Genomic DNA, 26,529 nt, shown 5'->3' with positions numbered 1-26,529 from the left:
TGTAAACCCTTGAATATCTGAAGAATCGTTTATTGACATGTGACATATCATCTTTTTATAGTCCACTTTATAAATTGAGAAGGAAAACTCACCAGCAGAGGTATTAACAGTTAAGAAAGTAAATATGGAAAAGAGGCGGGCCACGTATGAGGAAATCTTGACGAAAACTGAAAAAGGATGGAGTTTAAAACCTTTTGAGGACATTAAAGGAGTGTTAACAGGATGGATAGAATACCATCAAATAAATGATGTGCTTAAAGAAGATAGAAAAATAGGTTTTGAGGATAAAAGATCCAAATTTCAAATAGAAGTGCTAGAAGGCAAAACAAAGCTTTTGACAAAGATGTATGATCTGTTGTTGGAGTGGTATACAAAAGATGAGTTGACAAAAGAAGTGATGATTAAATGGGCAAAAGATTTGGGGCATAATATTGAATATGATGCGTGGTTGAAACTATGGAATCAAACTTTAAGATTTACAGCATGTACTGCCTTGAAAGAAAATGTATATAAGATGATGTACAGATGGTATTTAACTCCAGTTAAGTTAGCTAAAATGTATAGAATGAGTGATAAAAGTTGCTGGAAATGTAAAGAGAAAGATGGTGAATTTTATCATATGTGGTGGACATGCGAAAAAGTTAAAAGATTTTGGGAAAGTTTATATAATGAATTGAAAAAGATGTTTAGATATACCTTCCCAAAAAAACCAGAAGCATTTTTGTTAGGAATAATAGGAGGAGAGATTAGAAAAGAAGATCAAACACTGTTTATGTATGCAACAACCGCGGCTAGGACTTTGTTAGCCCAAAAATGGAAACTACAGGAATTACCTACAATTGTGGAGTGGCAGATAAAAATGATGGACTATGCTGAACTTGCTAGATTGACATGCAAGATTCGTGACCAGGGGGAGACAAGGTTTCAAAAGGACTGGAGTAAATATGTGGACTATATGGAGAAAAACTGTAGATCATTAAAAACTCTCGCAGGATTAAAATAAACCTTACGAATTGACCAATATGTTAAAAAAGGAACTGCAAAAAAGGGAATTAACAAGAAAACCGCATGAAGGGAGGGGGGGAAGTCATAGCTCGGCGGAGCAAGGTAAAAGATGTGAATATAAGATTTTGTATAAAAGATTGGTTTTGTTAATTTGTTGAATTTGGAAAATCGGAATAAAATGTATTTTAAAAAAAAAAATAAATTGAGAAGGAAAAGGCACAGTGGTGAAATCAGCCAGCTTTGTGTATTTATCAAATCATGAATTGGCTCCATTACAGGGTTGCAGGGGCTGCTGGTTTCCTGCGGTGTAATCCTACATGGCTCTATGTGATTGTCACAACCACATAAGTGGAGACAGTCACACGGACTTTTCTAATCGGCACCCACCCAGGATTAAGGGTGCCAGTTGGGTGAGGAAAACCCATTAATCAGCCTCGCTCATATAGCAGCATTGTTCGTGGGGAAATGGCTCTTTTTGAAGGTAGCCTCAGGTCATGCAATAACACAGGAAGCAGCCCATATGCCAGGCTTCACTGACCCCAAGGACCTCCATGCAGGCAGCTATTTCCCCATTTTATGCACTGGGGAGTATTTTGCACACACAAAAGTGAGGCCTCAAGCATACGTGACAAATGGGCCCAGCAGAAACAACAGGCCTTCTTTCGCACCCATGGAATTCCATGTTCTGTACGTACCAGAGCTCTGCAAAATGTAAAGTTGTGGCAACAATAGATGCATTGATTCGTGAGAGCAGTTTAGTCCACACCACTGGCAAGTGTTGGGCACATCAGTGTTGAATTCCCTTGTGAGCATTGCCATGCTTCAGTGAGAGGCCCCACCTCTGTGAGAGAATCTGCTTTGCACACAGGACGTCCCAGGTTCAATCCCCAGCATCTCTAGGTATGGCTGGGAAAGACCCATGGCTGAAATCCTGGCTAGCTTCTGCTAGCCATTGTAGGCAATATTGGCCTATAAGGACTGATGGCCTAACTCGGTGCAAGTGAATTAGTGACCAACTTTCAGACTATGCTGCCTTCACCAGTATCTGCCAGTGATTGATGCTTTGTAAGCGGAGGCTAAGTGGATTTGCTTGTAAATAAACGTTAGTGTTCCTGTGGAAATAATAATTTCACTTCCTTAATTTTATCCGTTCTTTTGTTTCAATAAAATATTTTTAGGTTGCCAGATTGAAAAAAAAATTCTGGTTGGCTTGCTAGAAGCATTAAAACAATAAAATATACAGACCTGTAAAAATAAATGCAATACTGCCTGTGCAGCTAACATTCATTTCAGAAAGCTTTAAACAAGCTAAGTGGCTGGGGTGTTAGTCGTGACATGTGATTCTATAACCAGGAACCGATCCCTAAGGCAGGGGTGATGTAACTCCAAGCTTGCGGGAACTACTTTGTATTTTCTTAGACCACTTTGTATTTTCTTACACCCACCAGAGAATCATAGGATTGTAGAGTTGGAAGGAATCATGAGAGTCAACTTGCCAACCCCCTGACGTGGGGCTCAAACCCACAACCCTGAGATTAAGAGGCTCATGCTCTACTGACTCAGCTATCCTAGCCAAGTGCAAAATAATGGCTTAGAAAGAGAGGCAGGCATAGAATTCAGCAAGAGGACACATTGGAGTGCCTTTCAGCTCAGGACGCTACCAGAACTGAGCTGCAGCATTTTGCTCCTCCTGACTTGCCATATAATGAACTTCCTCGGCCAACCAGGCCAAGGAGGACCAATACACTGCATGGGCTCTTGACAAGAACAGAAATGAAAAACTGTTTGTCACTCCCGCCAACCAAGCTTTCTTCATTCCACCAGCCTTATCTGAGAATGCAGGAAGAGTTGCTTTTGATAAACACAAAAGGTTAAAACTATCATTTCATTTTAATAATGAACTCCCCCCCCTCTCTCTTGGTCTTATTCAGACGCTTAGATCTGCTGGCAAGATCTACATGCTGTTTTTCATGCTGGTCATCTTTCTGGGCTCCTTTTACCTGATCAACTTGATCTTGGCTGTGGTGGCCATGGCGTACGAAGAGCAGAACCAGGCCACCATTGCCGAAATGGAAGCGAAGGAGAGGAAGTTTCAAGAAGCCATGGAGGCTCTCAAGAAAGAGCAGGAGGTCTGTAATCATTCCAGGGGGTGGTCTTGGAGGAACCCATGTGGTGTTGTGTTCCCTTAATCTTTCTTTTGACAGCTGAGTTACGTAATCGGCAAAACCACGTAGCTCCAATCCCTGCCCCTTCATCCAACCCCTCCTCCCAGTCTTCTCCTCTGACCTCTCCCACCACCAATGCCCAGGCTCTGAGCCTTCCTCCTCTGGGGTTTCCCTTCGAGGTTCCCCGGCTGGCGCCTCCCACCACTCCTTGTCATCTACCCAGCCCCTGACAGCACTCTCCCACATGCAAACCTCGCTCTCAGCCATTCCCACCTACCTTACCCACAATAACATAGTTAATTCCCAGCCAACCGCTTGCCACAAAGCAAAGTCTGATCTTCAAAGAATCCCTAGCAGCATTAAATGTAATTTACAGCTATTAACCCACCTCCACCTAAAGCAATACAATGCTGTACACACAGCAACATAAAGCATGCCTCCCGCCCAGATAGGGCCTTTCTCTCTTTCTGACTGTTCAGTCTCTCACCCTGAGTTGTATCAAGCATCTTTATAACATGCACAAACCTCACAACCCAGGCTCCCTCACTCTGGGCATTTCCCCTGCTCTTTCTTTCCTATCTGTGTGCAAAATACGTTGCCGGTGGAAGCAGCTCTCAGCATCCCGCTACAATGCCATGTGTTAATTGGCAGTGTGTGTGAGTGTGTTTGTGTGGAACACAATCGGAAAGAGCCAGTTGGTTTATTATTATCATCATCTTTAAAGATATTCCCATGCTCAATAGAAGGAAATTAATGGCTCTTCATTCAATATTTGCTGCCCTCGCCATTAGTTCAAGTTAATTAGCATTCTTTTCAGATTTGCTGTATTGATCTTGCAACTTCAAACAGCCATTAGTATCCCATTATTCAACAAGTGGAATAATAGACGGGGTCAGCTGTTTAAACACTGCCAATGCCCTTCTTGTGCAAATAAAGAAGCTCACCAACTGTAGGCCAGGAGCACTGCTGCTGAGTATAATACTACAATGGGTCTGATTAGCGTGAATGAAGCTGGCGTCAAGTGTTGTGGGATGGTTTGCCGTTTGTTCCTGTGGCTGCTGTGGGTGGCTGTTAATTAAATCTGATTTCTCTCGGGGGCGGGGGGCAGAATCCCTCAAACCTTGGAGGTAAGAACATGTTCAGTGGATCAGATCATCTTTCTGAAGATGCAATTGTCCTGAAGACCCAGTTTGTGGTATCATGAGGTATAGCCCTTTTGAGACTGTACCATTCCATCCTTCAAATGAGTGATTTGAATGTCGCACCACCTTAATTTTGATATTAGTTTGGGGGTGGGGGTCATTCTAGATGTAACCCTGATAACCTTCCAATTCTCAGGATCCTGTATCAGTGGGTAGAATATATAAGAGCAAGCTTGCCAAACCAGGTTCTTTTGCCAAGGTAATGGTTTGGGCTGGCTAATTAAGTACTGCCATTCGGCATAACCAAAGAGCTGCATTAAACCTGGGTTCAAATCCCTGTGTCACAGGAGCGCTAGCGGCTACTCTAGAGTAACGACTCTCCGACACGCTGCCTTTTCATGCTTTTATTATGTGCAGACTATTTACAGTGCAGAAGCTGTACAATGTACATGTTCTCAGTCTGGGTCAGTACCCCGGAATGGTGATTCCCGCATCTTTTTCCAACAAAGTAGTCTGGGAATCCCCAATCTCTGCCCCCGTTTCTTCTTGCGCAGCTCCGAAACTGGAGGGAGGGGTCTCCTAGCCGTGTTTTCCTGCCTCCCCTTTTCCCTCTCCCTTCCTTCCTCTCCCGGGCGGAGCAGGGGCTCTGTGACCCTGTCAGAGCCCTGCCCTCTACTTCCTGCTTCCCCGCTAGACTCATCCCCTTCCCCGCTCCCGCTTGTGCTCGGGGAAGAACTGGTTGTCAAGATGGGAGGGGGTAGTCTATAGCTCCTGTCCCTCACATCCTGCTTAGCTGTAAAGCTCATGGGCGAACTTTGGCAACCTCTCGGCCTGACCTCAACACACAGGATTGTTGTAAAGATGATATTGCAGTGAACAGGATGTTGAGGGTAGTGGTGGTGGTGGGGTGATCATAACTCCGAGCTCCTTGGAGGAAGGGTGTAATAGGTAAATAAAAATAGGTCCTCCCCAACAACAGACAAGTGGGTACAGTCCAGAATGGTGCAATCTCTGTCTCCCACCTCATTTTACATAATGGGAACATTGGTGTGTGACTGAGGGGGGGGGCAAGGGGAGGGCTATGACACAGTTAAGGATGCAATGCTGACCTCTATCCCAAATGTGCATTTTATTATCCTTTTCCTAGTTATTGGCTTCCTTTTTCATGATTATCGCGGGGTGGAGGAGTTGGTTTCGTTTCCAGGCTGTGTTGTAGCATTATTATTATTTCTCTCCCTCCCCCCCCTCTCCCTCTCCCTCCCTCCCCCACCTAATTTGGCTTCTGCTCCATTTCTAGCACCTCTTGGTGTTATCAGACTTTTCCTGCAGCGATTTCTCTAGATAGCTGGCGCAGAGGGCATGCTGTCCAGGCATGCAGAGGAGAAAAGTCTATCTTATCTGTGTATTATGTGCGTGTGTGTGTGTGTGTGTGTGTGTGTGTGTGTGCTTTAAGCCCATGGTTTGTGTTTATCGCTCTGGATCCCTGGTCACAGCAGGTTCTGTCACTTTGCAGGATAAGATTTTGCTTGCAAAAAAAAGAAAAAGAAAAATCTGTATCAGCAGAAATAACGCGGGCTGTTGCTTCTGCTTTCTTGGGAGAAGCAGAGATTTCACAGAAAGTCCAGCTCCATTGCCCTCATGGTAGGGAGCTTTGCCTGTGCTCAAATGCCTCAACATTATCAATGTTGACTCATGACTCTTCAACATGGTTTTTTTTCCGGAGGGGGGGGGGCAGTCTGCCTGCCTCACACTTGAGAATCATCGCAGTAGATGATGGGATGGAGTCAGGATTCAAGTTCCAGCCAAGACACAGGTTTTCTGAGTGCCCTTGGTCATAGTACCACTTCACCCAGTTCAGACCATTATTGGGCCAGTGTGGGCCGGTTGTGTAGTCAGGGAACTTTGCAACTCTCATTGAATTTCAAATTGAAAACTCAGCTCAAACTGAATTAAGTTTCCTCTTTAATAGGTAGGTGTCAGAGGGCCTGATGTGGCTACTCTAGAGTAACGACTCCAGCATAGTCTTTTTAGGCTTTTATTAAGTGCTGATTATTTACAGTGGTCAGAACGATCTATATACATGCTTAAGGTGAGGTGTCAGAACCTCCGAATGGCGATTGGCACGTTTTCTTCCAGCACAAAAGCTTTGGGAGACCCAACCTCTTCCCCCTACATTTGCGTCGCAATTTGGGAGTTCGGGGGATTGGCCTTCCCCCTGTGCGCCCAACTTCCTGTCCCACCTGGGGCACGGGCTCCGCAACCTTGCCTAAGCCTCGGACACCACTTCCTGACTCTCCGCTGGAGGCAGAGCTCTCCCTACTCTCTCCAGCGCTTGGGGATGGGCTGGAACTTAAGATGGGAGGGACTTCCCTGTATCCCTTGTCCCTCACATCCGGGAAACATTTTCTAAGCACTATTGTGATTTAAGGATTCTGTGAAACCCACTGTGTGTGGGAAAATCACTAGCATGTTGAATCATGTTTAGTTTTCTTCAAGTTTTGCTTGGCAAGGAATGCTGAAATTGGTTTGAACGAGGCTAACTCTGTAAGTTAAATCTCTCTCTCTCTCTTTGCTAAATATATATAAAGTGTTATATAAATATAGTTTTAAAGGTAGCATATTTCCGTTTCATTCCTCTGCCCCTTCCAGGCTTTAGCCCGAGGAATTGATTCGATGTCACTTAGCTCATTTGAAATGTCACCTTTGGCATCGAAAAATTCCAAGGAACGAAGAAGCCGAAGAAGGAAGAAGAAATCCTCAGCGGGAGAAGAGGATGGGGAAGATCAGAAGGGTCCAAAATCTGAATCGGAGGATGGTCAGCAGAGGACGGTTAGTCTTTCTAGGGGTAAAACTAGGCCTTATTTCAAACCCAGTTTGGCACACACACACCCCACAGGCTGGGAGGGGTGCCCCTCTGAAGACTTCACCTGGGGCAAAAAATCCTGGCTAGCCCCCTTCCCCCGTAGCTACAGCTCTGAGTCTTCCCCAAAAGTGGCAATAAAAGGGAAACTCCTCTCGAAAAAGAACCACTCATCCTGGAGATAGGAAAGGATTTCCCTCCAGGCTGGATCAGTACAAGGGTTGCCAGCCTTCCTAGGCCTGTGGGCATGTTTGGATTTTTCAGGATGTGCCCTGGGTGCACCCACCTCTCTGGTCACTTCTCTTCCCCCTCCTTTGGATCCGCTTACTTTAATCCAGTCACGGGAAGTCTGTACTAGGTGAGATGGATCAGTGGTGTGATTCAGGATAAGGCCATGTTCCTGTGTTCATATCCACAATCCCACAAGCTGGATCCTGTGCAGTATAGATAGCGCTGTGAGACAAGAAGAAAAAAGAAGACAAATAGCCATGCTCTGACATGTCATAAAGACCACCGTACCAGCGAGCTTTAGAAACTCCCTTTGCTGTGCATCCATCTCTTTCCCCAGGTGTTGCAATTTTTTGAACGGGACAAATTAACAGAGGCAGTCTGTGTAAAATATCCAGATTCTTAGCTGTGAGTGGAGTTAGCACTAAAATCAATCGGCATGCTGAAAGCCCTGCGAATGTTGGACATAAATTTGATAAATAGGGATCACACGCACACGACTTTGAAAATCCTCCCAGAACTACTGCTCTGTCTGTGATATATGAATGGGGTTTTTTCCCCTGTGTTTATTTTTCGAGAGCCTTCATTCTTGTTGCTTAATTGAGTGGGTTGCCTTGCTAATTACAAGGTTGTTAAAGCGAAAGCAGGCTGTGTGAGCTGCTCTGCTCTGCTCTGAATGGGTTTTTGGCATACTGAATGCAAAGGGGGGGGGAGAGTCAGACTGGATGTGAAACAAAGCAGCTCGTTTCTCAGCATGTTCCTCCAACTGATGAGTCGTCTTTTTCATTCTGCATCCAGCAATTTGTCATCTAAGCAAAGAACGCGACAAGGAGCAGGGCTGGGCAAGGAGCAGGCATTTCCTTTGTGAATGGGTGCTCAGCACCTTTTGAAAGGGGTGAGGACAAGTTGTCTTAGTGCAGATCAGTTTTGACCCAACCCCGTTCCCCCAATTGTACTGGCAAAAGGAGTGGCTGTTTCATGGGAACCGGATTGTTTGCCCCTGAACAAGCAGAAAGATTCGCTTCTCCTTCTATGCCATCATTCTGTTCCATTCCCTTCCCCCTCTTACTTCATTGCATCATGGGACCAGTTCACGCAGTTGTGTTGGCCACTAAATTTTCTCCAAATATTCCATGCGTACCTGCAAATGTGGAAGTAAAACAGTGCCTATTGTCTTAGAGAAGAGCCAAAGTTTCTCGGAGACAATGTCTGTGGTTTTTATTTTATTTTTTCCCTTTCCCTACCCTGGGAATTCTCCAATGTCCCCTTGTGTCAATTAGTCTTGGCTCCAACAGGAAATTGTTTTCAAACCTGATTACGCGCAGAGGGTGGGGAGATGAGGGAAGCCCCCCCCCCATGTTCCACGTGTGACCTACTGGCTGGCAATTGCCCACTCTTTTGTTCTAAACTATAGCGGTAGAATTAGACACCCTCTCTGACTCTATGTAAATGCGTAGTAACATTTGTCCCTTTCTACTCCACCCCTTGTATTTATTTATTTCCTCCGCCCTCTTTGGCTCCTTCAAGACCGTGCTGGGTTTTACTTCTGGATCCATGGAAAACTCAGTGAAGCGCAAGGCCAGCCACGGGAGTGTCTTCAGCTTCCGGTTGCGCAGCAGGGACCTTGGCTCGGAGGCGGACTTTGCCGATGATGATATCAGCACCGTCGGGGAGAGCGAGAGCCAGCGTGGGTCCCTGCTGGTCCCCAGGAGTGGGAGGCGGCTGAGCATGCAGACCCAAACCAGCCACAGCTCTCCAAACTACACGCAAAATGGCAAGAGGAACAGCTTGGTGGATTGCAATGGTGTGGTTTCACTGATTGGAGGAGGAGGAGGAAGAAGCGCGGACCCAACAACTCCAACAGATGTGCTGTTGCCACCAGTTATTACAGAGAAACCTGGAACGGGTGACACGGTGGGTCTACTTATCATTGTATGTCGTGTTCAGATTCTCTTTGTCATCCACCAAACCAAGCACAGCCCTGTGCTGCGTTGCAACTGCTTGTCATGCTGGCAGCAAAAGAAACAGGAAGTTTCTAAAACCTTTGGTGGGACACCATTCATGGCTGCTAAGGTGCGTTAGGCTTCATGGACCAAAATATGTCAACAATTAAGATGCAGTCCTGGGCAATGTGTTCCTGCAGCTACTAGCGGTTGAAAGTGAGAATTCCAATGGCCTAGTATCCCCAAACACACATCTCTGTTGCAATGGGCCCTAGACCCTTAGGGTAGCATAAGCCAATATGGTGTTTTCCAGATGTTGTTGGACTCCATCAACCCTAACTAGCATGGTCAGTAGTCAGGGATCATGGGAAATGTAGTTAGCCCAACAGCAACATCTCAAGGGCATCATATTGGCTACCTTTGTCTTAGAGATATTTGTGAGCTTGGCTAGGATGATTTGGGGATTAGTGGCTGCCTATGCTAAAAAATTCTGAAGTGACACCTCTGAGGGCCAAGGATGCAACACCCAGTAAAAAAAAGCCCCTCTTAGCATCCTTTTATCCAGGGTATCTGCTGCTTGTTTTCCCTGGTGTTTCCTCTCTTGTTGTTGTTGTTGTTTAGTCGTTTAGTCGTGTCTGACTCTTCGTGACCCCATGGACCATAGCACGCCAGGTACTCCTGTCTTGCACTGCCTCCCGCAGTTTGGTCAAACTCATGTTCGTAGCTTCGAGAACACTGTCCAACCATCTCGTCCTCTGTCGTCCCCTTCTCCTAGTGCCCTCAATCTTTCCCAACATCAGGGTCTTTTCCAGGGAGTCTTCTCTTCTCATGAGGTGGCCAAAGTATTGGAGCCTCAGCTTCACGATCTGTCCTTCCAGTGAGCACTCGGGGCTGATTTCCTTCAGAATGGATAGGTCTGATCTTCTTGCAGTCCATGGGACTCTCAAGAGTCTCCTCCAGCACCATAATTCAAAAGCATCAATTCTTCAGCGATCAGCCTTCTTTATGGTCCAGCTCTCACTTCCATACATCACTACTGGGAAAACCATAGCTTTAACTATACGGACCTTTGTCGGCAAGGTGATGTCTCTGCTTTTTAAGATGCTGTCTAGGTTTGTCATTGCTTTTCTCCCAAGAAGCAGGCGTCTTTTAATTTCGTGACTGCTGTCACCATCTGCAGTGATCAAGGTGCCCAAAAAAGTAAAATCTCTCACTGCCTCCATTTCTTCCCCTTTTATTTGCCAGGAGGTGATGGGACCAGTGGCCATGATCTTGGTTTTTTTTATGTTGAGCTTCAGACCATATTTTGCGCTCTCCTCTTTCACCCTCATTAAAAGGTTCTTTAATTCCTCCTCGCTTTCTGCCATCAAGGTTGTGTCATCTGCATATCTGAGGTTGTTGATATTTCTTCCGGCAATCTTAATTCCGGCTTGGGATTCATCTAGTCCAGCCTTTCGCATGATGAATTCTGCATATACCGGTAAGTTAAATAAGCAGGGAGACAATATACAACCTTGTCGTACTCCTTTCCCAATTTTGAACCAATCAGTTGTTCCATATCCAGTTCTAACTGTAGCTTCTTGTCCCACATAGAGATTTCTCAGGAGACAGATCAGGTGATCAGGCACTCCCATTTCTTTAAGAACTTGCCATAGTTTGCTGTGGTCAACACAGTCAAAGGCTTTTGCATAGTCAATGAAGCAGAAGTAGACGTTTTTCTGGAACTCTCTAGCTTTCTCCATAATCCAGCGCATGTTTGCTATTTGGTCTCTGGTTCCTCTGCCCCTTCGAAATCCAGCTTGCACTTCTGGGAGTTGTCGGTCCACATACTGCCTAAGCCTGCCTTGTAGAATTTTAAACATAACCTTGCTAGTGTGTGAAATGAGCGCAATTGTGCGGTAGTTAGAGCATTCTTTGGCACTGCCCTTCTTTGGAATTGGGATGTAGACTGATCTTCTCCAATCCTCTGGCCATTGCTGAGTTTTCCAAACTTGCTGGCATATTGGGTGTAGCACCTTAATAGCATCATCTTTTAAAATTTTAAATAGTTTCCTCTCTTACGTTTGCTTTTGGTTCTTTTCCATCCTTCAGCTTATCTTGACAAAGTTTAGCTCCCGAGCCCTGATCTTATAATGCCTTGACTGACTGTCCAGATTGATATTGAGAGTTCCAGGATTTGTTTCTTCTTGGGGGCTGGGGCTGGCACTAGGAAAATTATTATCCCATGATTACTTGTAAGTTCCATCAGGATTGTGAGCTACTTCTAGTTATTCCATTGCTGTTGCTGTTGTTATTATTTTTAAACTTCATTCGAAGTGCATCAAAATTAAACCGCTCATGCTCTCTGTCTGTCAAGTTCCATATTGACTTATAGCACCCACATCAGGCCTGGGACTTGGCTCTGTAGCAGGATGCAGTAGATCCTTAGTCTGATACAAACAGGTGATGGCCAAATGGTCCAGAGGCAAGAGATGTGGTCAGGATTAGCCTGGAGTTCATGTACAATGGTACCTTGGGTTACAAACGCTTCAGGTTACCAACTCCGCTAACCCAGAAATAGTACCACAGGTTAAGAACTTTGCTTCAGGATGAGAACAGAAATCGTGCTCCGGCGGCGTGGCAGCAACAGGAGGCCCCATTAGCTAAAGTGGTGCTTCAGGTTAAGAATAGTTTTAGGTTAAGAACGGACCTCCGGAACAAATTAAGTTCTTAACCAGAGGTACCACTGTACTGGGCTAGGCAGACAGGAATCAAGAGCTGGAGTCAGGAGACATGGCCATGGGTGGACCGAGGTCAGATACCAGATCTAGCAGGCAAGTCCCCGAATTTTTGTTGCTACTCAGTGCAATGAATTGTTGAGGAGCTAGCTTAGAAGGAAGTCTCACAAGCCTTGGTGGGCCTCCATTGTCATGTTAGCTCAACTGGGATCAACTGATGGACCAGTACTGAAGCCTAGGGGCATGCTTAGCTCTCAGAGCCCAGGCTGACTGAGGAACTAAGGCAGCCTTTCCCAACCTGGTGCCCTCCAGATGACTTGAACTGCAACTCCCAACAGACGTAGTCATTATGGCCAATGGTTGGAGACTGAAGGAGTTGTATTACGAAACATCTGGAGGACAGCAGACTGCAAAAGGCTCTGGATTAGAGCCTGCTAGCAACTCACTCTGTCTGTGAAGTTTACTAATAACTTATGAGCCATCCTTTATTTATTTGTAAACTCATTAACACGGCTTCTGAACCATATCTGAAGAATGCAAGCAGCTTAGCGATGGTAATGACAGTTCTTCAGTTTGCTCATTTACTGCTGTTGCTCCTGAAAGCTGAGAGTGCTGCTCTCGACTCCCACTTCAGTCAGCAGGAGATGAGAACATTCAGCCTTTCCAAAGAGGCATATTGGTCTAAATCTTGCAGAAGCTGATGGGAAACTTCCTGTTACTTTTCACATCAGCCCTATCCATTCCAGACCTTAAAACTATTGCTTCTCCCCTGGTGCTACTTTCTGTAGCACCCCCCCCCTTTTCTTTTATTTTTTTACACATGTCTGTTGAAAATTGGAGTGGGCAGCCAGCAGAAGACACTCTTGGCACCTCTGTGGTCGTCTAGGAAATTTCACCGAGGCACTATAGCAACAGATGCTCACTTTGGTGATGCAGAAGGAAGGGTGTTCTTGCTTCTATGAAGCACGTTTGGAATCTAATCTATTGAGGCCATGTGAAATGAGCTAAGAGCTGCAAGCTTGTGGCTTTGTACAGTTACTCTTGATTCAAATAATCCTACTAAAAATGGATATGAATGAACACATGAGTGTGGTTCAGTGTTGCAGCGGTTGTGGTTGAATTGTTTTTAAGGACTTCCTTCCACACTGGGGGTAGCTCTCCAGATGTTGTTTGATTACATTGTCTATTGAGGAGTAGTGAACATATTGCTTTCCAGATGTTGTGGACTAGAACTCCCATCACCCTTTGCGATTGTCCTTGCTGGCTAAGGCTGATCGAAGTAACAGCCTCATTTGCTGCCCTTGATCTTCATTCTACCCATATCAGTTTGATACTAGTTGAACCATCATGGCTTTACATCAATTGAACTGTCACAACGTTCTCCAAAGAATTCTGGGAATTGCAGCGTAGGTATGAGTGCGAAGAATTCTCTGTTGGGGATCTCTGGCCCTTCCTAAAAAAAAAAAAAAAAACAGAGCTCCCAGGGATCCCTGCAGAGGGCATTTTATTCATAGAATCATAGAAATGCAGATTTGGAAGGGACCATGAGAGTCATCTAGTCCACCCCATGCAATGCAGGAAATTTTCACCCAACGTGGGGCTTGAACCCATGACCATGCGATTAAGAGTCTCTTGCTCTACTGACTTGAGCTGTCTTGAACATTTGGAAGCAACATTTTCACCACAAAGACTCTAGACTGCTGCAGCTATTTGAGTTCTGGAAAGTGATTTCGTAGACTTTTCTCTGGCGAAGTTGGATGATTGTCAAATTTTGTGATTAGGTGATTAGAATAAGCTCCAGTTCTTGCTGGAAATGTTCTACTGCATGTAGAGCAGATACAAAGGGAAGCATTGGATAGTTGCATGGGAGTGTTGAAGGAAGGATAATTTCCAGCTGGGACTTAACAAGGACAGCCTTGGCACTTTTGCTGCCTGAAGCAAAAACAATGCCACTAGCCTCACTCTCATAGCCGATCCTCTTATTTCGGCAGTGGGAAGGTGCTCCATTTTGTTCTGCTCTCTCAGCAAAGGAGACCATGACAAGCCTAGAAGGGGTGAGAAGTCAAGCCAGGTGAAAACTGAAAGGGAGTTCCCCAAGGGTGTGTGCGTGTGCTCTATAGTATATCCTTCAACCATACCAAAGTCCCATCATTAGCTCCTGGGTGCAGAAGGAGCAATTGCTATTCACAATTCCCTCTGTGAGCCCTGTGTTGAGTTCCCTTCCACTTCCCTGTTGTGTGCAGCTATGATACATGCCATAACATCGTTATATTGCATGTTGCTCCGCCTTTGACTGACGGTTGCCAGTTTTGTGGACTGGAAGAGGGTGCAGAGTTGCTGTTTCTCAGAGGCAGTCTTACGAATTTTGTCATGTCTAAATGGGGTGTGTGTGAAATGGTTTTTTTTTAATTTTGTTAATTTAATTTCATCATTAAATATTTCAGCTTTCTTATTTATTTGTTCCAGTCCAATACTTTTTGGTGCTTACCTTTTAACCTGTTATTTTGCTGTTATTCCTTGTGAAAGCAGCAGCAGCAGAGCTGATTTTAGCAGGAGCTTCTGACAGTGCCCATTTTATTTTTCTAGAGTACTCTTGACATTTGACTGTTCTGGAGCACTGTTGGAGTGTTGTGTGTGCATCATAGGGCGAGGGGGTAGCGGTTGTCACTAAAAATGCCACCCCACCTCTGCCTGCTCCCATTCTATCCAGAAATGACCTAGAAAAAAAAATACAGTGTCCAGGGCATTCTTTCCCTAGATACCATGCTGGTAAGCTCTTCATTCTTTCTGAAACCAGATTTGTAACTGTCACAGTGGCCTGAGTGGGCTACTTCAGAGTAACAACTCCACACAGCTCTGCATTTTATCCTTTTATTGGTGCTGTGTATTTACAGTGCTAAAGGCAGTGCTATTTACAGAAAATGGCACATCTTGTCAGTCTTCTTCAGAACCTCCGAATGGAGGTTGGCGCGTTTTCCTCCAGCATAAAAGCTTGGGGAGACCCAGCCTCTTCCCACGACGTTTCTTGCGCAATTCCGGAGTCGGTGGGATCGGCCTTCCCGACTTGCTCCCCCCTTCCTGTCCCACCTTGGGCAGTGGCTCTGCTACCTTGCCTGAGCCTCGGACACCACTTCCTGCTTCTCCACTTGAGTCGGAACTCTCCCTGCTTTCCCCAGCGCTCGGGGATGGGCTGGAGCTCAAGATGGGAGGGACCTCCCGATATCCTCTGTCCCTCACAGTAACCATCATGTCTAATTCCATTCTGAGATTTCATTTATGAAAGACATAGCTTGGATTCTAATGACATGCACAATATCTTCTTCGAAAGCTCATTTGTTGGTTCTAATATGAGATATTATTTTCCTGACCCTGTGAAATTTGTTAAAATGGGCGAACGGTATCTGATTTTAAGTCACACGTAAAAAGAAAAGAAAAGAAAAGAAAGAAAGAACAAACAGTGGGATATGGCAGGCATTTTTCACATAACCCTGGATCAGTCCATGTCAGAGCTCACCCACTGCATTTGCTGAAAGAGTTAGCACAGTAGTTCTTAAAGGTAAAGGGTAAAGGGACCCCTGACCATTAGGTCCAGTCGTGAACGACTCTGGGGTTGTGCGCTCATCTCGCATTATTGGCCGAGGGAGCTGGCGTATAGCTTCCAGGTCATGTGGCCAGCATGACAAAGCCGCTTCTGGCAAACCAGAGCAGCACATGGAAACGCCGTTTACCTTCCCACTATAGCAGTTCCTATTTATCTACTTGCATTTTGATGTGCTTTCGAACTGCTAGGTTGGCAGGAGCTGGGACCAAGCAATGGGAGCTCACCCCGTCACAGGGATTCGAACCGCCAACCTTCTGATCAGCAAGCCCTAGGCTCAGTGGTTTAGCCCACAGTGCCACCTGGGTCCCTTACAGTAGTTCTTAGTTCTTCACAATTCCTCTCTGCATCTATATATGTTTGGGTGGCGCTGAGCCTACCCCCAAGCTGGTTTTGCCTGCTTTCTTGTGGAGATCATTTCCAAGCCACTGTGGAGTTAAATGGTCAGCTTTCTTTTGTTACCCCCACCTGCTCTGCCAGGAGCCTGTTCCTTTGAAAATCAAAACTTGCCTTTTACAGATTTGTTCCTACCACGGTCGCACCTGTTGGTATCTGTGTGTCATTTAAAAAACATTAATGGAGATCAAAACAAGGCAAAACAAAGCTTGCTGGCTTGCCTAAGTTGACAGGTGGAAATGTTCAGCATGTGCTGCAGGAATGTCCATTGTCAAAACCACACATGGACTGGAAGCAATGTAACTTACCTCATTCACCCTCTTCACTCATGACTTCCGGAGGGGTAGCCGTGTTGCTACAAAAGTTAAGCCCATTGGTTTCAGTGGGTTGACTCTGTGACGAGCATTGGGTCTCACCCAAAGAGTCTTGTAGAACGAAAAAGAAGAAGAGGAGGAGGAGGAGATTTATTGTGGCTAAGTGTCTGTGGTCTGCAGCACATCTCCTAATGGGTTGCCAAGGATACATAGTGACTTGCCTAATGGGTATCCTCCTCTGAACAAGAGCCTTGTAGTGTGAGACTTTGATGTTTTGCTTTCTTTTGGCATCTTCTGATTGGAATAGTATGCCCCTCTGCTCGCAGAATATATTCTGGATTGGGTTGTCTTCTGTGGATAAGTAGTCTAGCCTTGGACCAGGAGATTGAACTTTGGGTTTTTCTTGCTCTGTAGCTAGGCAGGCTGTGTGTGTGTGTGTGTGTTTGTGAAACTACTGCTACAAACTGGAAGGATCCAGCATCTTTGCTTCTGCGCTGCCAGTGCTGTGAGTCAACAGCTATTCTGGCAGATTGAGCTCTGCACTTCTGGGGTAGCACCTAGGCTGCAATATCAGTCCTGGCTCCGGAGGCCAATTCCTCTTTTCAAGGTGCTATTTATGTCCCCCAATCTTGTTCCTCAGTTTGGGCAACTTGTCTCAATGGAGGGAATCTCACTTGGCCAATTCCCCTCTCCCCTGTAGTGTTGCCCTATTGAACCCAACCCCCCTGGTTGCCTGCCTTGGATTCCACAACCTGCCTCTGTCCATTTGAACCTTTTAACGGCTGCCTTTGGCATGCCACCCCTTGCCCACCTTGGGGCGAGTCCTAACAGGAACAGTTGAAAGCACTGGGTCTGCTTAGCCCGGGGAACATAAATTTAGTGGGGGAGGGACATGATAGTGATCTTCAAAAATAAGAAAGGCTGTCATGAAGAAGATGGAGGAGGCCTGTTCTCTATTGCTGTAGGGGGCAGGATTAGACAAATGAATGGACTGGAGGGGTCATTGGCCCGATCCAGTAGACTCTACTTGTGATCTTATGACTCCTCTTCCTTGTCACCCCCAAGGCTTCAAGAGCAAAGGAGGGCGGATTTCAGGCAAGAGCTTCAGGCAAAGTACCTGGCTAGGTGTATATGCGTCAACTTGGGAGGAGAGGGAAACTCATGTGAACACTTGCCTGGATCAGGACCTGGATGAAAGCCTGGTAGAGGTGGAGTCTGCATGTCCTATAAAGCTCTCAGTCTAAGCAGAAACAAAAAAAGTGTGAAGCTCCACCACACAGCCTTTCCAGAACTAGGTAACACACAAGTTGCCATTAGATGTTGCCCAAAGCAAATGCAGAGGGTGAAGTTTCAGAAGGACTTAAGGACAAGCAAGAAGGGTTTTGATCTGGTTGGCAAAATTTCTCAGTGTTGGGGGGGGGGGGTTGCTTCGTTTCTTTGCAGAGAGAACTCCCAGGTGATGACATTCTGGGATTTAATCCTACATGTTTGAGGCCAATAGTTCATTATGCTACATCCCGAGTCTCATCAATTTCTTGTGCTTGTGTTGCATTAGGTCTGTCATTTACATTGTAGCCTGCTTAAGCAATCTTTAATGCTTTAAAAGCTCCCGATGTACATGGCAAATTAAAGCTTTGTCACTGATGGGCGAGCTTTACCTGGCTCACCTCATAATGACTTTGCTTTTTCTGAGCTTTCTTGGAAAATTCCCAGAAAATGTTCAGAGTCTTTCTGAGTTCTGGAAAACCAAGCTCAGAGGAGATTGATCTCCCAGCTTCCCCTGCTAGTCCCTGCACAGTGGGCATTGTTAGACTCATCCTTAGGGCTTGAAGCTGCTTAACATGTTCAGAAGTGTCCTTCCTTCCTTCCTTCCTTCCTTCCTTCCTTCCTTCCTTCCTTCCTTCCTTCCTTCCTTCCTTCCTTCCTTCCTTCCTTCCTGGCCCGGCTCTAGGGGTAGTCTCGGTGGTGCGGGGCCGGCAGGAGGGCACTGTGTGCTGCGCCCACCCACCAGGGCGGGGGCGCCGGAGCAATCTCCGCGCCAGGGCGCCCGACCAGCTTGAGACGGCCCTCCTTCCTTCCTTCCTTCCTTCCTTCCTTCCTTCCTTCCTTCCTTCCTTCCTTCCTTCCTAGGTGCATGGAAGTTGTTGTTGCCTACCTGTTTAATGCATTGTACCAGGAATTGTACTGTGTACCCTTGCAACAAACGATGCTCTTGAAAAATTCCCCAGATATCCATGCCCAATTTTTATCAGTCCTCCCCAAAACCACTCCCTGCTTTTGTAAGGGAGGGCTGGCTGGTAGCAGTGTTGGACTTATTGTGGCTCAGACCTGAGCTTCAGTGGCTCATAACCTCCACTCTTCTGAAATTTCCTTTCACCTCTAAGATGCACCTGTGCCCAAATAGCTTTAGAGTGCAGCCTCTCTCCTTGTTGCCGTACTTTCCAACCGCAAGCTCTCAAAAGACAGATGCACTTGATAGTGCTATGGATCTTCATTTACATGTAAATTGTAAAGCAATTTATTTGTCTCCATGGTATTAGACCAATTCAAGTGGGAAACGTTTTCAATCAGTCCAAATGGAGAGAGATGTGGTCCACTCACTCCCTGGTGTATTCCCCCTCCTCTAGCTTCTTCACACTTTTCCTACCTAGGTTTTTAGTCAATCTGTAGGAGGCTAATAGATGAAGCAATGCACCTTTGGGCAACAGAACTGTCCTTGGGATTTGTGGGCCTATTTTAATTCCTAGGTCATGTTTCCTTCCCTGCCCTTCCCTCCTTAGATGTATATCTCACACTCGATTCCCATCTGGCTGCTGGTCCATTTCCAAACAAAATTGGGAGTGCTGGTGCTTTAAAGGCCACAAACAGCTTAAATACTAAGCTCTCTGGAGGAACATCAGCTCCCATATTAACTGGACTTGGTGCTGAAGTCATATTGAGACCATATTCTGCCATGTGCCCACTATCCTGCCACTATCCAAAGTAAGGCAGGTGGCAACCAGGAAGACAGAGCCTTTTCAGTTGAGGCAGCACTCTTGGTGGACTTCCCTCTCCAGGTAGGCCTGCCTGGCACCAGCATGGTTATCCTCTAGGCACCAGGCAAAGACTCTCCTTCCAGGCTTTATAAAGTATCTTACTGTATCTCCCCTCCTGCTATCAACATGTTGTACACAACTGCAGCTTAAAAGGCTGAGTGAGCACTGTCTTCCTTAGAACTCACAGTTGGAAGGGACCGCAAGTGTCATCTAGTACAACCCCTTGCAGTGCAGGAATCTTTTTGCTCAGAGTGGGGGCTTGAACCCACAACCCTGAGATTAAGAGTCTCGTGCTCTACCAGCTGAGCTGTCCCATATGATAAAGGCACATAAAAGGCTAGTCTCCTCGAGCATATCAACCGATGCCTTTGCTTCTTTTGGAAGGGCCAAAAATGGAAACCAGCCGGCAATTTAATAAAGCAATCAGGGTTCGTGTGTTACTAACTGGATGCATTTGTTGAAACAGACCACTCCGTCTGAAGAAGTGAACAAGAAGCAGCTTCTGTCACCACACCGCCTTTCTGTGGATCAATCCGAGGGACGTTTCCAAAGGCAACGAGCTGTGAGTGCCGTCAGCATTATTACCAGTGCCATGGAAGGTAAGATGTTAAGTCCAGCTGCTCTCTCTAAGTACACAGTCAGAGAATCTTGAGAGAATGGCAGGCCGTGGTCCATCTAGCTCAGTTGCTTCGCACCGGATAGGACCTTTGATATGGGAGCATCTGCAAGAGATGGCCGTATAGCTTCCCCTGTAACTTTCCATGGAACATGACTGTGATTGCGCTTTGAACTTCCTTCCCCAGACCAGTTCTAAGCCTTTCCCTCCCACACTCCCAAATTTGATGGCATCCTCCTACTTCTCTCAATTCCATGGAAACCTGGTATCTAGCTTTGGGTACTTGGCAGTGCAATCCTAGGCATGCTTTCTCAGAAGTCAGTGGGTTCACAGCCTGTATGTGGCAATTTATTCATTTTCATTCATTTATTATATTTCTATGCTACTTTTCGCTCACACGAGTCACAAAGCAGCTTACATGCAATAAATAATAACACAGTGGAACATCAGAAATTAAAACAACCACCTTCTATAAAACACTGTTAACAAAACAGTTTAAAATCAGGCTAAACAGCGCAACCACAAGAAGAGTCATGTTATAAAATTCACAAAGCATTATAGCACTCGTAATCCGCAAAACAATATTGTTTCCAAAACTTGGGTCTCCAGCTGTTTCTAGACTACAACCCCCATCATCCTTAGCTAGTAGGGCCAGTGGTCAGGAATGATGGGAGTTTTCCTCCAAGAACAGCTGGAGACTGAAGTTTGGGAAACCCTGATTTAGAGCTTAAAGGTTGTCCAACCCATTTTGGCCAAAAGTCTTCCTTGTGGAGGCAAAGCATCGTCAAAAATATATTTCTTAAGCCTGTAGTTTTAATTTAGGTATCAGAAGATCCTTTCTTTCGTCTTCCATTTTATTTTAAATATTATTTATTGATTACTGCTGTCTGGTTTTCCTGTCTGCATCTCCTGCCCAACTTTGGGTGCAAGGATCTGCCCTCACAATTCCTCCTCCAAGGTTTGCTTTTCTGTAGAGGGAGCTGATAGATGTGCTGTGCTTATCAGCACTGCATGAATGCTGCTAATTATGAACTTACGAAGGAAAGAAGCTTTGCACACCCACACAAAAATCTCCAAAATGGAATCTGGCTAAGTGTCTGAAATTTCTGCTATTATTTGGAAGTTCTTGTCTAAGGCTGGTGTGTGCTGAACTGGCTAGTGGACTGCACCAGTTCAAACACCATGTGGGGAATAAAACATTTATCTTCTTAACCTTTGCATCCTGCCTTCTACCCACAGAAAACAAACATATAAAAAATGAACATGAAACAGAAAAATGTTCTCATCCAGCAGTTTGCCTGCTCTGCTGGCTTTCTATTTGCAAGATTTGGGGGTTTGCTTTTAATTTGGGAGCTTATTTAAAATTGTGACTGCCTGCTCTATATTCAGAAATGATGCAGTACATTGCCACCTTAGCCTTATGTTGGACCAGGCCTGAGAAGAAGATGCTGTGGTTTTGGGGTTGGGGTATTTTTTTATCTAAACAATCCAGTGATTCCTGACCTTGCTGTGCTCGAGAGAGAGAGAGATCTTGTTAAATTCTGTATCAACCACGAAGAAATGTAAGATGGCAGTGGCCCAAGCATTTCTGCATGGGTCACCTTTAACAAAGGCTGTCATGACTGCCGTGGCTTTCAGAAACGAAAGCTAGTAAGGAACAGACATATAGCTGACGCGGTTATTTGCCATGTCACACTGTGGTGCCAAAGTTGGCCAAGCGGCAGGAAGCAAGGTCATTTGGACAAGGTTGGATTCCGCTTTTGTTTACAACAACCGATAGTGGGATGCAGGAAACTGCCGTTGTGCATGTCAGGCTGTTTGACCACCTGTACTTTGACTGGCAGTGCCTCTTTAGGGTTACCAGCAGAGGTGTCTGGCTTCACCTGCTGGCTGGTCTGCTCACTTGGACGCACCAGGGTTGAAGCTAGACCTTCTGCTTCTAACACATGCGCTTTGCAACTGATTTATGGCTCTTCTCACTGTATTATATGCCTGTGTTGTTGCGTGCGTGCGCGCGCGTGCACACACACACACACCAAATATGGACGGGGTATTATTATTATTATTATTATTAGCACACATGCGACTGATCTTGCATGTCTGCTTCAAAAAAACTCTATTTGTTGTATTTCTTCGGCTAACGCTAGCAGTAATTCATTAAGCAGAGGCTTGACAGGCAAATGTCAAGAATGCTTTGATGGTGTTTCCTGCTCGGCAGGGGGTTGGACTGGATGGCCCTTGTGCTCTCTTCCAACTCTATGATTCTATGTCTACTGCAAAGAATAAGGTCATAGAATTGTAGAGTTGGAAGGGACAACAAGGATCAGCTAGTCCAGGCATAGGTAAACTCTGGCCCTCCAGATGTTTGGGACTACAATTCCCATCATCCCTAGCTAAGAGGGCCATTAGGAAGAACTTCCTGACAGTAAGAGCTGTTTGGCAGTGGGATTTGCTACCAAGGAGTGTGGTGGAGTCTCCTTCTTTGGAGGTCTTTAAGCAAAGGCTTCACAGGCATATGTCAAGAATGTTTTGATGGTGTTTCCTGCTTGGCAGGGGGTTGGACTGGATGGCCCTTGTGGTCTCTTCCAACTCTACGATTCTATGATGGGAATTGTAGTCCCAAACATCTGGAGGGCCGGAGTTTGCCTAAGCCCTGAGCTAGTCCAACCCCCTACAATGCAGGAATATGCAACTGGCCCATATGGAGATCGAACCTGCAACCTTGGCGTTATCAGAACCACGCTCTAACCAACTGAACTATCCAGGCTCCAGTCCAGATACTGTCACAATTTTAGCCCTCTTCCCTGCCAATGGATGCTTTGGGGTGGTTTTGCCTCCATTCTATTGAACTGCAGAGCAAGTGGCAGGCTTTTGAATGTCATTTCTGTGGTATGATTCTGCAGAGAGTTATTATAGTCTCTGTTTACTGTATTTTCAGCAATGTGTTGGTTCTAAGGCTCTTTGTAAATATGGGTGTGTGTTTTTAAAGTACAGTATGCTTCTGTTGTAAGCTGCCAAGTGTTCTCTATCCAAAGCAGGGCAGAAACGAAGGCATTTAATGAATAAATGAATCAAGCATGTGCTCTGCCACTTGCTGTGGAACTTAGTAGACAATATATTATTATATATATTAATATTTGATATCATAATAGGGAATAAATCCTAGGTTGCTATTAACTAGCATATCACTGCCGCTGTGTAGATCAGTGCGTGGCGGCAGTGGCAATATCAATAGCAGATGATCGAAATGAAGCAACGCACCTGAAGGTGTAAGTTGTCCTTTTGAAGAAATATAACTGGGTTTAAATCAGAGATTTAAGCCTGGTGGCTGCATTCCATTTTGAGCAGCCTTCTGGGGTTGGGGGGGGCACTTGCCAGTGGTGGATAGGGCTGGAAGCAATTGTGAGCAGAGCAACAGATGTAACTGCTACTTTGGCTAATAATAATAATAATAATAATAATAATAATAATAATAATAATAATTAATTTATTATTTATACCCCGCCCATCTGGCCGGGTTCCCCCAGCCACTCTGGGTGGCTTCCAACACAACACTAAAATACAGAAATCCATCAAACATTAAAAGCTTCCCTAAACAGGGCTGCCTTGAGATGCCTTCTAAAGGTCTGGTAATTGTTGTTCTCTTTGACCTCTAGTGGGAGGGATTCCACAGGGTGGGTGCCACTACCGAGAAGGCCCTCTGCCTGGTTCCCTGTAACTTGGCTTCTTGTAGCGAGGGAACCGCCACTTACGCTGCGTTGCAGCCATGCAGAATTACAGCCACATCCCCACAGTTCAGGGACATATTCCAACCAGGCAAAAAAGCGAAGGTGCAGAGCCATGGCAGTTTGGAGGACGTGGCCTTGGGAGAAGGTGTGGTTGGATGGAGAGGCTTGGCAGCTGGATGGAGAAGTTTAAAAGCTCAATGGAATGTGTCTGTTTCCTTGCTTGCCTGCCATCCGCTCACCTCTGCGTCGTGTGCCTTGCTCCTTCTCACTTAGAGCTTGAGGAATCCCAACAGAAGTGTCCCCCCTGCTGGAATCATTTTGCCGTCCGCTTTCTCATTTGGGAGTGTTGCCCGTTGTGGCTGTTGATCAAGAAGAAAGTGAGGTTCATCATCATGGACCCCTTCAGTGACCTCACGATCACCCTTTGCATTGTGATGAACACTCTCTTCATGGCCATGGATCACTACAAGATGACGGAGGAATTCGAGAACGTGCTCAACATCGGTAATCTGGTAAGCAGATTCTTCTCAACATGGATGCAGTGTTTTCAGGCAGAGAGAACCGGAGCAACAAGGGCCTGTCCAGGCTAGCATCCTGTTTCCAACAGCGGTTGGCCAGTTGCCTGCGGATGCTCATCACTTGCACAGTGGAATCTTGAAGTTCCTTTTAGCTAACATGGCTATTGACTGTATGGCACCCAATCTTCTGTAAATTCTTTCCTTACTTCACCAAACCATTTTTAGGCATTACAAATATAGGCCATAAAAACAACAACACCCATATATAAAATTTTAAAATATATACAAATAAGCAGCTATGTAAAAATATGTAATAATAAGGATTTTCGTTGGAGTTTCTTCCCGCCAAATAGTGCCATTCAGCACTCTAAGAAATACTATTGGCTAAAACTATTTTGTAAAAACCCTCTAAGACTTAGTCCACCCTCGCAGCAAAATAAAGTGGCAGGATCTTGAGGTGCTAGACTGGACTGGACTGCTTTAGGCTGCAGGTGGCATTATGGGCTGGGATGCCATTGTGGAATGCAGCAGGGGGTAGACCATGTCTCACTGATATGCAACATATGTTCTTTCCAGAAGGTCTCAAATTTGAGCTGGTCATTCCTGAACCCTTTCCACTCCCACTTCATGCTTCTGCATGTGCGGAGTGAGCCCAGAAGGGATCCAGTTACTCTCCTAGAATTGTAGAGTTGGAAAGGAACCGGGGGGGGGGCAACCCCCTGCAATGCAGGAACTTTTTGCCCAATGTGGGGCTCACACCCATGCCCCTGAGATTGAGGGTTCATGATTCAAACAGCTCAGGTGTTTGTCTAATACTTTAAGGCATCTAGCGCCCTGCAGCAGGTGAGAAAGGAAGTTTTGGGAGGAAAGCACCCCTCTTCCTCCAGCTGTGCTCTCACAATTGCAGGGAGCCACCTGGGATGGGAGAAGCCTGCTTACAGGTTAGCATTCTGTTCCTTTCCACAGGTCTTCACTGGGATTTTTACGGCTGAAATGGTCTTCAAACTCATAGCTCTGGATCCCTATTACTACTTTCAGCAAGGCTGGAATATTTTTGACAGTATAATTGTCACGCTAAGCCTGATGGAACTTAGTCTTTCCAGCATGGGAAATGTGTCTGTGTTACGCTCCTTCAGACTGGTAAAGTATTACGTCTGCTTGTCTGCTTGTCTGTCTGTCTCCGTCTTGCACACCCATTGCAACACCTTTTACCAGTTTTTAGAGGGAATTTGTTTAATCACACGACTCTTTCACCTGAAAACTGCGGCTCTGTCATGCATTATTTAAAAAATGGCTTCTTGTTTCTCTTTTTCACAATAAGACCATTTGAAAGTAACAGTTTTCAGACTACAGGGTAACCTGCTATGGCTAAGCTGAAACGGCTTACTTTTGTTTGGTGTCTATTGGTTCATATTGCTTTGATGTGCTTATTCTCAGCTCTATTTCCCATTTTCTACATGGCTCTTGCAGTCTTTGCCCTCAGTTGTCCACACTGACATGTCACCCAATCGGCCTTGGTTGGTGACCCACATGGCTTTGCCAGTGTCGCGCAGCAGCGGTGTGATGATGTCTCAGAAGCTCAAAAAACAAGAACCTCCACAGCCAGACCTCGTTTGTGGGCAAATGACGCCAAGGTTTCTGAAGGCATAGAAGAAGATGGATAATAGCACCAAAAAGCAGCAGCACTCATAGGGCAAAAGGGTGCTGAAATGTACCTAAAAGACAGGAGCACTTGGCAAGATTAATAATTTATTTGTCTGTTTGCTTTTTTCAAAGCAAATATCAACACTGTGGAGAATAGCTGGGACAGATATGGAAGAGCCAGTAGTTTTTACTATTTGCTTTAAATATGCTGGGGGTTCCAGAGGCAGGCCATGACATATAAACAGCTAAAATTATGGGGCCCTGTTAGTTTGCTCTGCTTCTTGGATCCCTCTCTCTTGCCCAAACACATATATCCTCTTCTGTAACAGAAGATGCTCTAGGACAGGCATAGGCAAACTCCAGCCCTTCAGATGTTTGGGACTGCAATTCCCACTGGTCCTGTTAGCTAGGGATGATGGGAATTGTAGTCCCAAACATCTGGAGGGCTAGAGTCTGCCTATGCCTGCTCTAGGACTAATTGGGTAAAGAGAGGGGGTGTTTCTACCTGTTCTATTCTACTCTCTAAAAACTTTCCATCGCAACAAAATCAACCCAACTGGTACAGCAAAAGGAGTCAGGCAGCCCATTGTATCCCTTTTGTGAAGTAACCCATTGGGTTC

The 26,529-nt window shown here is 45.6% G+C and overlaps 1 protein-coding gene across 1 annotated transcript in view; it reads left to right on the top strand.

Moving 5' to 3' along the window:
* The window catches only part of LOC118091630 (sodium channel protein type 5 subunit alpha-like), a 298,412-nt gene that overhangs the window by 153,183 nt on the left and 118,700 nt on the right, over positions 1-26,529 (top strand). The window contains exons 10-15 of the mRNA XM_060280924.1: positions 2,937-3,134; positions 6,962-7,141; positions 8,928-9,314; positions 19,870-20,002; positions 24,021-24,259; positions 25,232-25,405. Coding sequence (XP_060136907.1) covers positions 2,937-3,134; positions 6,962-7,141; positions 8,928-9,314; positions 19,870-20,002; positions 24,021-24,259; positions 25,232-25,405 — 1,311 coding nt within the window. The remainder of the gene's footprint in view (positions 1-2,936; positions 3,135-6,961; positions 7,142-8,927; positions 9,315-19,869; positions 20,003-24,020; positions 24,260-25,231; positions 25,406-26,529) is intronic.

This window comes from Zootoca vivipara, chromosome 12 (genome assembly GCF_963506605.1).
Source record: "Zootoca vivipara chromosome 12, rZooViv1.1, whole genome shotgun sequence".
NCBI classification, from domain to species: Eukaryota; Metazoa; Chordata; class Lepidosauria; order Squamata; family Lacertidae; genus Zootoca; species Zootoca vivipara.
Note: the sequence above shows the minus strand (reverse complement) of the source record. Positions and strands in the feature narration are given on the sequence as shown.